We start from the raw sequence: 12328 nt of genomic DNA on the forward strand, positions 1-12328 counted from the left end.
AATGATATACCACATCTTCTAGAAGCTTGACTGACAAATATGTTTTATAGAAAAACAATCAGATGGAAATGTGAGAGGGAAGGGTGAAGGTTAGCAGAAACATGGAGAGTGAACACATTACTGTCAGCTTGTGACATCTACATCTCATCACCCAATGACAATGACCAGCCATTACTGGTGCATGCACCATTGTAAGGTAACGGAACTCATTCTGGAAGAAATATATGAACACATTTCCCCTTATTTTTCTTCGTATACACAATTTGGTTTTTATTTTGTTCGTACATCAGCCACACGCCTCCGATTTATGATCATTCGGCACATCTGGGTAACAGAGAATTTGGACTGTTAAGAACATTTGGTGCATCTGGAGTTGACTTCTCTTTTTTTCTCTTAACAGAAAATTAAGAAAAATTGAAGAGAATGTTGCTGCATGAGACTCACAGTACACTCAGCTGCTGGTTTATTTGGTACAACTAGTGAAAACTAGTTGATTGTGGATTTTTAAAAGCAGATACAAAAGCAATAGCTTAAAAGCAAATTATTCGGCCAACACCCCCCCCCCCTTTGACTTATTACAGACTGTACAAACTGGTAACTGATTGACTGAACATTTAATTGAAAGTAATCACAAATCAATCAATAAATCTAGATAACTGAACATCATTAAATACCTAATATTATTATGAGTTAATCAGAGGCACACAGATATTTTCAGTGAAACCTCATTGTGTGTAGGATGTAAAGTGTTGATGACTGGTGGTAGCTGCACAGCCATAGCACACTATCAAAACCCACTGACACATAACTATTGTTTGTAAAATGTCCTATCTGCGCCGGCGCCGGCCAAACTGATTAATCGGTCCTGACCTGATGGTTGCAAGGTTCAGTTTTAAGAGAAAAACATTATCACATTGTTGAATTTTTGTTTTGAATGCTGTAGATTTTGGATTCTTGGATTTGCATTATCGACGTGTAGAAAGAAGAATGTTGCTGCAACATGTTCATGAATGCTGCTCTGTAATACAAACCATGAAAACATAAAAAAAACAAAAACATGTAATAACGCACGGGTGGACGTACTGTTCGCATGGCATATCACGACATGTTCCCGTTTGTAGATACCAGTATCTGTGTGGGAAGTATGCAGATCGTGCATACACACATCTGCCTCCAGGGCAGAGTGGTGGCTCAGTGGTTAGCACTGCGACCTCACAGCAAGAAGGTCATTACTTTGATTCCGTGTGTGTGATTTCCACCTAAAGCACATTATTCAGCTGGACAAGAGATTTAAAATTGCCCTAAAGTATGAATGTGAGAGTGGATGAGTTTGCAACTCTGTGTCCCTAATGATGTGCTGATCTATCTGATGTGTCTCCCCCTGCTTTTCCCTCATGTGTACGCCGCACAGGCCATGATTATGTTATGAAACGATACCGTTTTTCATTATCTTTATTTGTTGCACATGACTCTGTTCTTGCTGTAAAGTAATCCATCTTTAAATTTCAAATACAATTTGCTGTCATTTCAAATGTGTGTGTGCATAATGTGGGGCTCAATGTCATACACTCCTAAAATAAATAGCACCTGAAATTGAATTTTTTCATAAATGTAAATTCAAACTTGATAATTGGACAAAAATGCATTAGAATTACTGGATCTATAGCTTTGAGATTGTGGTATGAGCTCAGTCCTCAACTGGCCTCGTCACTTTGGGAAGCAAGCATCAGTGACAAAAAGCCTGGTTCCTTAAAACAAGTCAAAGGTACAAGACAGAGGTCTATGATTCCAACAGGTAGCTCGGGAACTTGGAGAATCCAATTACCGAGCTTTAGGTTCTGTCGTCGATGTCACCTACTGCTGGGTTAAGTTAAAAGGCTCTGGACTGTGAAGAAGCTATACCATAGATGTGTGCCTCTGGTTGGTGTCTTCTCTGTTGTATTTTAACATTAGCAAGGAGACTCATGTGTTGACAAACATTTAGCTTCTCATTCATTTAGTAAGAAAAGTAAATTAGCATGTTTAAAGTATGTAAAATACTTCTTAAACTGTTAATTTGTAGGCAAAAGTCAGTCACTGTGCTAGCTAGCGTGTGCGTGGGGCGGAATTCTTTTAAATAACGACGACCGAATGTTGAGCTTCATGCACGTACAGTTTTTTGTAATGTATGATTCCAAAGAATTTGTAATGCTTCCAGGTAGTGGATGCACATCTCATCTAATGCTTTTGTTTAGTTTTTTTGGGAGCCTCTCTATACAATGTGCAAGTGCCCTTTATTGTTAATTTTGTGCTTTTACTTTAGATTAAACTGGGAGACTATTGACAGACAATGAACCTGAGGGAATTGGTGGGCTACTTTATTGGTACTGTAATTCTTGCTACACATACTGGAAACCTTGCACAGTTTTTAAAAACACAGTTAGGGATCTCGTCAGTATCCTATATACGTAAGTGGCTTTGTAATTTATTTTTCATTTTTGTTTCAATTATTTAAAATGTGGGGTGTCTATATAACAAAAGCAGCTGCAGCAGAGTGGAACAAAGACTACTAGTGCATGTTATAGATGTAACTGTCATTTTTCTAGGTATCATAAAAGGTAACATCGTTGTGCTAGCTTGCTGAATTGTGAGTGGAATAATTACATTCAGCATTAGCAAGCACAAAGGCTTGTTTTACAAATGTAAAAAGTGAAAACACAACAAAGTACAAAATCGACTCTTTTAAGTTGCCCTCTGTGAAGCTAATGCGCTAACAAGCCACTGAATGCTACGATTAACAGCTGTTAACATTAGCTGCCCTGCTATGTCATACTGTACTGTTTTTTAAATATATTAAATATATTCTTAAATAAATAAAGTAAAATGTCATTGTTGTTGCTGATTGATATGGTCGACCAGTTGTTTTAATCAGCTGCTTATAAATATGCATGCGTGGCTATAGGCACAAATGCAATTTAAAAAAAAAAGATATCTGGCCCTGCTAAATAATACTATCAGGAATATCTTGAATGTATAATTATGTGATGAGCATGTTTCTCACATCATGACACCCAAATGATTATCATGTTCACTACACATATTACGTCGGAGTTATTATTATGAAGCATCTTTAATATTAATCACTATTAGTGCAGGAAAGAGTAACTGATTTCAGCAGTTAAAATTGAGTTTTACCAAAGTAAGACAAGGGATCATTTGTTTATCCCTCATCTTTTAAATATATGTTGTACTACTTAATTGATGTTTAAATCTTAATAAAATGCGCAGCGTTTTTCCTCAAGACAGATCGTGCTCTCCACAGCTGTATATAACGTATGGCACTGAGCCTGAAGCTTTCACCGTGTAGCCCAGCTGAGCCATTCACTCGTTATAGCCATGTGGGTAAACACACTAGAGTCAGCAGAAATACAGTGCAGCACTGAAATTAGCTGTGAGATTAACTGTGAGTTTGACTATCGAATATATAGCTGCTCCACTTTTCTTTTTTTAATAGGTGTCAAAACACATCCTGAGCCAAATGTGTCCCTTAAGACATCAGAAGAATGTTTACGCGCTGGTTAAAAGTTTGAACAAAAAAAAAAAAAAAAAAGAAAACGTTGAAAAGCGCTTTCTACAGCAGGAGTATCTTACTTGTGCACTTTTTCAGCCCGGACCCTTTCTTCACGGCGTGGCGGCTGAGTTTGCAGCTGAAGTTGTTCTCCCAGAACTCAGCAAACCAGATATTCCTTCTGTTGTTCTCCAGTGTTCGGCTGATGAAGTAACGATCAAACCCTAGACGGATCATTTCATTGTCATTGGCACAGTGTGTATCAGCACAGTTTTGGGACAGTTTGTGAGTCGGCGCTCCGATGTGTTCTACAGTATAATTGCTTCAATATTACATGTTATGTTCAATATACTTTGTAGCTCTGTTTGACAGAATTTTAGGTTTTCGACTTTTGATAATCATATGATCAATGGTTAAGCATTACAAAGAATCTTTTATTCTTTTGCAAACAGATACAGCCCTGCGTCTCATGAAAAGAATATTTCACTGAAATATGCACATGGTTTTATTACACAGGGAGATCTGATATATGCACAAAGCACTTCTCTGTACCTTTGATGGACTGGCGCTTGGGCAGGATGGTGACGGCTCCCTCTGCCATCTCCTCCTGGTGCACAACCGGAGAGATCTTTGAGCCCCAGCTGTCCGACCCCACCCAGATGAAATGACCTGTCTGGTTGGCCTTTTTAGCTGCATGAAGTAGCCGCCTGCAAAGGTGAGGAAACAGATGTTGCAACGGATAAGGTCAGCATCCCGACCAACTCCACTTTGATTTTGTTTTTGCAATTGGTTACACAGCGGTCTGCTGGACGGACGCTGTTGCTCTGATGTTTTTCTAATCTTCCATGGTGTGTTACGTAGCTATCACCAGGACCTACCTGATATCGTCTTCGTTGGCAAAAAGTATGACAACTCTTGCGTTTGGGTTTTCTCTGAGGCGTCGGATGACCTTGTCAAACTCTCCCTGCTTGGGCTCCCGGGGAATCTTGACAGACTGGGAGATGCACACCCCCCCTAAACACAAGGAAGTTTACAGATCGAGTCAATGTGATCATTTAGAGAAACTGTAGAAAAATACCATCACAGTTTAAAATAAAAATCAAAGAAATTAAAGTTAACATGAATTAAACATCAAAACTGTCACTTTACATTTTTTGTTGTGTGAACTGAATTTAAATGTAATTAGGTACAAATAAACAATCATGGGCGAGGTAATGAAATCGAGGGCTTTGTGTTGTCAGTTTACCCGAGACAGCTTAAAAAACTGAAACTGAGATGGTGAAAATCTGCATTGACCAACGGGATGATAATTGGCTACTAAAGAGAGAATTCTCTCAGAATTTCTTTACAAAAGGCCTTTTCTTTATCTACAGTATGCTGTTTGGCAGTTGGGAATGATGTGAATATGTGTAATAGTCTGTATGTTGTTTCTCTATTATTTTCACGGGACATTGTACATTCCAATGTGGATTTAACTGAGACTTTTGCGGTACTTTTAACGGTAGGGAATGATCTGTTTTTGATAAAAGAAGAACCAGCTTCACAACCTCTTTTTCTGCTGGACTCTTCCCAGGAAGGTAAACATTTTCTTCGCTCTGTTTACTATTGGTGTTTTTGCTAAATACGTGACACCAAGGTATTTAAAAAAGTAGATAAATGTTTTTTTTATGCATGAATATGTTAATGAAAGCAGAAGGTTTGTGGAGGCATGTGTGCTGCAGGCTGTGATGCTATACTGTACTGTTATGAGTATTTAATGACTCTCTTCATTGTACTACACCGGCACAGAAAACACGTATGCAAGAATGTGAATGCTTTTGGCCTGAATCCCCGCTTACACCCATAATACAGTACACTCACAATATGACTAAGAGTCCTTGCAAAAGCAAACTGAAAAGTACAGAAACAAAAGGATGTTGGGTTGAGTTTTGTGCAGTTGAAGCAATGTTTCCAGTGCTTCTCCAACAGGATTTCTTGGGGGAGATTTAGAGTGCCTCATTGTGCCATGTTTATCTGAAGGATTGTTTCTTAGCATCCTGCAGCTCTCAGGACAGCGGGAACACAACCAATGCATGTCTTAGTACATCCTGTACTCTCACTGTAGAGCCTATATACAGTTGATACATACTGTACCTCTCAGGGCTGTAGATGGAGACCAGTTCAGAGTCAGGGAAGCTAAACTATGTAAATTAGTCTTTGCCAAATTGAGTTTGTGATTGCAGTGTCATACGAAAGATTAACTCTACAGCCCGACATGTTCTCCAAAAAGCAATCAGAGGAAACAACCAATGAAATGATTGAACAATTTAACTGCAAATTAATTAAAGTAACACCTCCCTCTCCATCAGCCGAGTCATGTCAACGACTTGAAGCATGAAGCTAACGCAGATAAAAAAGTACAGCAGCAGAAAGGCTTCTATCGTTGTTATTCTAGCGCTTGTAGATTATTGTCCCATGTGCGTGACAGTGCGCGGTGGTCTAGACTCCTGTCGTTCTGCGGTCTTCCTTCCTAGTGGCCAGCTCAATGAGGAAACAGCCAAATCCAGATTTAGCTGTCTAAAAAAGTTTTGAGGTTTGAGTCCTCGTGTTGGATGAAACTGTCTCGTTCTTGCACAGCTGTCACCAAACCTCGTTAAGTTTGAGAAGGTCGGACAGAATTTCTGACCCTGTCCTCGGACACGCAAAGGTTTAAAGTTTTGAGAATGATGGGCTGCAATAGCTAATGAGAGTTGGTGTAGAAATCAACGTCCCCGACTCCAAATGTATCATCTGGCACTGTAACCACGGCAAAAAAAACAAAAAGCAGTATAAAAGGCAGGACAGCAGGATATCAAGGTCACCAAATCAAAACACCTTGTCACGCTTTTATTGCGTGACCCCCCACCTAAGCAGTATCTTTCTAGTATGTTTACCACTGCATCAGAAAACAATTGCAGTCATGCAAGCATTTGGCTTCTTGCAGTTTTGTACTTTGCTGTACCCTCGTGGGGAGTTCCACAGTTCCAATAAAGATATCTTTTACCATCCCACAGCCTGAAAATTAAACCATAAATTTGCAGACCTGTTGAATAAGCTGTGGGCTCACAGTAAGAGGAACATATTGCATTGCTGATTTTAATAATTCAGAATATAATGCTTTTACACTTGTGTGTTTGTTACAAGAGTAGAAAACAAGCAGTTTACTTGCAGTACTAAGATACATAATACATTTTTTAGCAAGGGTGACCACCTTTGGAATAAAAATTCCCAAACAGGATTAGTGCCAAGATGTACCATGTAAAAGGCCAAAAGCATATAAAGGATTCATAGGCTGTTAACGAGACGGTAGTGCCATTTTGTTTTGCGGCATTCATTCAGTCTGGTGTGTTCATTTTAACCAGTTCCTTTTAGAAATGGGGGTTATTTTGCTTTGTATTGAATGTAGTTTTCAGAAGGGAGAAAAGCTGCGGTATGAGGGCAGAAATGTTTTTGTCACAATGATCAAAGCCATTTGCAAATGTAAGATGTGTTATTTCTGTAACTCGCCTTATAACAGCCCGCAGAGCTGCGTCAATTTCATCCACGCTTGGGATCATTTTAGTTGCCATTTTTTTGTCCCAATCTTTTGTGGTTGTAGCTAGACAGCTATGTAGGAGGATCCCATCTGCAAAGCTCCGATTGGTCAATTGTTCCTCTGACTGAGGGAAACAGCCGTCAGTGACACAACAACAAGATGTGGTTGGTGATTCAGCGGTGAAACTGGGTTAGAGATTAGATTTGTAGATTCTTTATAAATAAACATGAATAGTTTATGGATTAATGGTTTCCAGCGCAGCTCTATCAAGTCCAATGTTCTGACAAGGCTGTTAGGAAGAAGGATTTGAGGTTGTTTCGGTTTTCTGAAAGTTTCCTTCCGACAATTTTCTTTTGGATGTATTCCAGATGTTGAAGCAGGAAGTGCATTGAGTGTTTGATCCAAGAAGGGATTTTTGGTATCCCTAAACAAAATAAAAATACAATCACGCTTTAACTGTCTGGTTGCTTCTCGTCATCTTTTATTTAGCAGACTGCTGCAGGGAGTGTTTGTCTTGACTGCATTTGTGAGAGCATTTCATCACTTCAGCCATTTGTGTGTGATGACCCACTTGTCCAGTTGACTCAAACAGGCTCTATTATCTATTATCGTCCATTTGAGGGTGTTTAATCAAATTGATGGGTTTAGATAAGTGAGAAGCATGCAAACAACACCGTCACTTTGAGCTTCTCACACACCACAGCGGAGGACTATCCTGTTGTCATCTCAACAATGTGTTCACTAAAATGAATGGAAAGTAATGTTGACAAATAGCTGCTGCAGTATCGGGGCAGCCGCAGACATGTAATCTGTCTTTGCCACAATAGCTGAGCAGCTTTCATTTTCTGCTTTTCATTTATATTCAGATGCCTTCCAGATAACAACAGACATACTGCATGTGAGATCAAGTCATGGCATCAACAACCACTGCATTTTCTTTGTATTTTAATTATGTGAACAGCAGATTCCATAACGCAAAATCTAATTATGTTCAAATAAGCTGACGATTAGATTTAAAAAGCAGAAAGAAGATCTGTTGATTCATAAGAGGAGATGAGAAACTGTCATAAATGTTTTTCATGACCTAAGGTCATCGGAGACCAAATTCAGGTACAGTCAACCATTTCCTCTCACTCGACCACTGTTTGATACAGCTTTGCACCTGCAGAGACGACGTGCGCAACATCTACTCTGTGTTTGCCCATAACACTGAATATATCCTGCTTCCTGTGTTTTAAAGCTGTCTTTTGTGCTTCCTGCATATTTCTTGGACCTGAGTAAAAAATATACCCTTTATACATAAATATAAAATGGAGTAACTACATGAAAATGTAACTTATAATAAACCCAGTGGGAGGTCATTTCCACAACCAACAAACACAACAATTAACTCTAATGCCATACTGACAATGTATATTAAAGTTAATATTTAAATACTAGGCAATTAAAGCAACTTCAGTTATGGTTAACAGCAAGTTTGCAAGCAAGGTTGTGTCTCGTCAAGGCAATCCTTTGTAGTTTTTTTTTCCGCCACTGTAAGGCATCCTTGTATGTGGCAGAGAAGCTGCTACTAAAGAAAACACAGCATGCAAAAATAAGTAATAACTCAAATGAGGAAAACATAAAAGATAACATCACAATCTGTACAGAAGAAATTGAGCAAAAGATCAAGACATATGCTGAAAGTACAGAAAGACACATCAAAATAAAGTAATGCTTCTAGCCGTACAGCACAATGAAACTAAGCCACAACAATCAGTTTATGGGGGATTCTAAAAACTATTACACAAGTAGTAATTATTTAAAGGCAAACCCTATGCAGGGGCAACATCTGCAGTCAAATCTGAATGTTAAAATAAAAATAAACACTGTGAGCTCGTTATTGAACATCATTAACATGTGATCAACGTATTCGTCAGTGTGTCGTATTGGACTTTCTTCTACCCTTTCAATGTTTCAGTGTGTTTCTTTAATAAGGCACATTTGTGTCGTGAACTTGGTGAATGTGTTTCCTAAATTAGCGGTTTTATTTATTTGCAGATTTTTTTATTAAGGTTACTTAAGTAAAAGTAGTAATCCAGCAGTGTAACAATACTTACAAGTAGAAGCCCTGCATTCAAAATGTTACTGAAGTAAAAGTCCAAAAGTATTAGCATCAAAGATATAATTGAAATGCAGAATGGCTCATTTCAGAATAATGTATTACATTACTGAATTATAATTATTAATGCATTATTGGATGCCTCAGTTTTGAGATATTTTTTCAAATGAATTAAATAAGAATAAAATAAGAATAAACATTATCATCATCTTAACATCGATATTCAATGAACAATATTCAACAACATTCGAATCATTTCAATAACCAATGGATTATTCGATCATCATCGTTAGTTGCAGCCTTTGCTGTTATCAACACAAACTAGAATTACCGCCTCGCACTTGTATTAATGTTGCAGTTAACATCATTTCTGTCCAAAATGTCACCACTTCATCATTTTACCCTGTTAGACATTCTTGTGTCATAATTAGCATATGAATTCTTGAATAATGGCCAAAGACGTGTTTTGTGAGGTAACAGTGATCTTTGATCACCAAATCTATTCAGTTCATCCTTGAGTCCAAGTGGAGATTTGTGCAAAATCTCAAGAAATGACCTTCAGGTTTTCCTGAGATATCAGGTTAATGAGAACGGATTGATGTGAGGTCACAGTAACTTTGACCTTTGACCCAAAAATTCGAATCAGTTCATCATTGAGTCAAGATGGACGTTTGAGCCACATTTGAAAAGAATGCCCTCCAGGCGTCCCTGAGATATCACATTCACGAGAATGGACTTGATATTGTTACCTCCGTCCGTCCGGTCCATCAAAATAACAAGTTCACCATCAACTTTATATGTTGTAAGTGGAAAAAACATCACTTGCACCTCTTTAATGCTGCTTTAGGTTTTAGCACATTGAGAACTTCTCTTGGCTACCATCATGTTAGTTAAACTAAACCACCAGACTAGTTAGATACAGAACATACGCATGACACAATCTCACACAAACAAAACTAAAAACACATATCCTGTGTAGGAATGCATGTATGTATGATTTCATAAATGTTCGTATTTGTATTTATGAGGAACATTTAAAGTACACAGCATCTTGTATGTATTGCACAGTACACTGTATGGCATCCTCTCCTTGTAAACCAGGGATTACATTTCAACGATGCTGAACTCCACATGAGCTGACAAAAGCTTTTTATTTTAACGGGAACTTTAGTGTCACTTCCTTCATTTTGCCTGCATTTTACATCAGCAACAGCCCATTTTCTATTTCATGGCTTTCATGTAATAATTCAAGGTAAAACATTCTGTAATTTCCTGCTTAAATCAGGACTTGTAAGAAGTGAGCTTTATTTAACCTTGCAGCAGTCCTACAAAAAAAAAAAAAAAAACGTCTTTTTTAATTCCATTGAAAACTTCAGTGTTGCTGCTCTGTGCTCTAATTTGAATGCATTATGTAAAGACCTCTTAGTCAGGGAGCAAAGTTAAAAACACAACAAGACCATCCTCATGTTGAATACTGATAGCGCTGAATCAGCATGAACAATCAGTTATTGCTGGATTAGTGAGGACGTTTCTCAACAAGGAATTTGATCATATTCATCTTATTTGAACATGACATTAAACATGACGTGTGAACCATTCATCATTATAATGTTCTCAGCAGCTGAACTGTAGCATTACAAATGAAATGTGAACTGTAGAAAAGTCACAAAAGTTCACGGAAGGTTTTGAGAACTGAACTGACAAAATTATTCAAAGCAGGAAACCGGATCCCGAGAAACTGTTTGATGCTAGAAAGTAACTGTGTCTGTGATGGTTTTACCTCCCTACCGCATTTACAATACAAAGAGGAATCTTAGGTTTGCTGTTGGCTTGCTTTGCGTCAGGAGGTTGTTTTTGTGGATGTGTGAGGAGATTTGAAATAACCTCCTCTTGCAAATGATTCCCTTTTCTTGCCAAGTCTATACTGTGTACCTTTAACTGCCTATGCGGGTCTGACGTGCCAGAAAAGAAAGTCCCGTCCAACGAAGCCATTTGTTTTTCATAATACATTTCCAAGACAGATTCTTTCCTGCAAGCCCTATCGGCGTGGCTGGTTGTAGACTTTAATCTGTTATGCTGTGGCCATGCTCAGTTCAATTAAACCAAAGAAATACAATAGTATTAATTCTGAAAACACAATTTGTTGTGTCTCCGCTCCACTGAGTTTCCTAATTGTACATCTTTCCGCTGTTATTTGTTCACCACAACATGTCTTTTTGTGTGTTTAGTCTGCGGAGCAAGTCAAGTAAATAATGAACCAGTTGGACATACCATCTTGACTCCTTTGTTTTTCTTTTTTTTAAGCTCTAGATGCTTCTGACTTTTCGGAGTGTGCGAAAGTTGGTTAATCTCAGACATCAGCTTGAAATATTATGTTCAAATCAAATGAGAGCACATACCAGTCAAAAAGCACCAACATTTTCAGAAAAAAGGAAGGATAATAATGTGCTATAAAATACTTTTCATCCCCTATTAGGTTTCTAAGTTGCATGCTCAAACGTTTGTTCATATTTCAGAACAACATAACATGCTGGGCCATCTTCATTAGGACCACGTCACAGATGTTTCTGTGATAGGGTCCGTGTCAGAGTGCAACAGCTACTTTGAAAATCACCACCAAAGAAAAGTAAGTGAGGACTAAAAATCAATACGAGATGTAGTCATTTGTATCTCTGCCGGGGAGGTTGTGTTTTCAGCCTTGTTTGTTTGTTGGCAAGCTACTCAAAAACTTAACAGTAACAGTTTTAAATGAAACTTGAGATTGTTTTTTTGGTGCAAATGTGGACCCAAACACAGACTCTGGAATGTTTCAAAGGAACTATTTAAAGGGAACAGATTGTGCTCAGTTTAATACTTGTATTTTGGTTCAAAAAACATGGTTTTTCTCATAATGACTGACTTACTTTACTTAAACATACTCACTACTTTTCCATTAACTATTGCATTTACTAAAATACAAAAAATGTCACTTTTTTATTTCCAAAGCTTAATTTCCTATAAAACTATAAATATTTAAAGAATAATCAATATTTTTATATTAATAATGGCTTGAATGACATTGTATTCAAATATATTGTTGATAGATGTTTGCTCACTACTCATCACATACTGTCCTATCCTCAACACT

The 12328-nt window shown here is 37.9% G+C and overlaps 1 protein-coding gene across 2 annotated transcripts in view; it reads right to left on the bottom strand.

The window, feature by feature from the left end:
- LOC116396835 (metabotropic glutamate receptor 4-like) overlaps window positions 1-12328 on the bottom strand; it is a 153578-nt gene that overhangs the window by 31309 nt on the left and 109941 nt on the right. For both annotated transcript variants that reach the window (XM_031871734.1, XM_031871735.1), the window contains exons 4-6: window positions 4426-4561; window positions 4100-4254; window positions 3631-3771 (exon numbers count right to left, since the gene is read on the bottom strand). In XM_031871734.1, coding sequence (XP_031727594.1) covers window positions 3631-3771; window positions 4100-4254; window positions 4426-4561 — 432 coding nt within the window. The remainder of the gene's footprint in view (window positions 1-3630; window positions 3772-4099; window positions 4255-4425; window positions 4562-12328) is intronic.

This window comes from Anarrhichthys ocellatus, unplaced genomic scaffold, assembly GCF_004355925.1.
Source record: "Anarrhichthys ocellatus isolate YVR2014 unplaced genomic scaffold, GSC_Weel_1.0 scaffold60, whole genome shotgun sequence".
NCBI classification, from domain to species: domain Eukaryota; kingdom Metazoa; phylum Chordata; class Actinopteri; order Perciformes; family Anarhichadidae; genus Anarrhichthys; species Anarrhichthys ocellatus.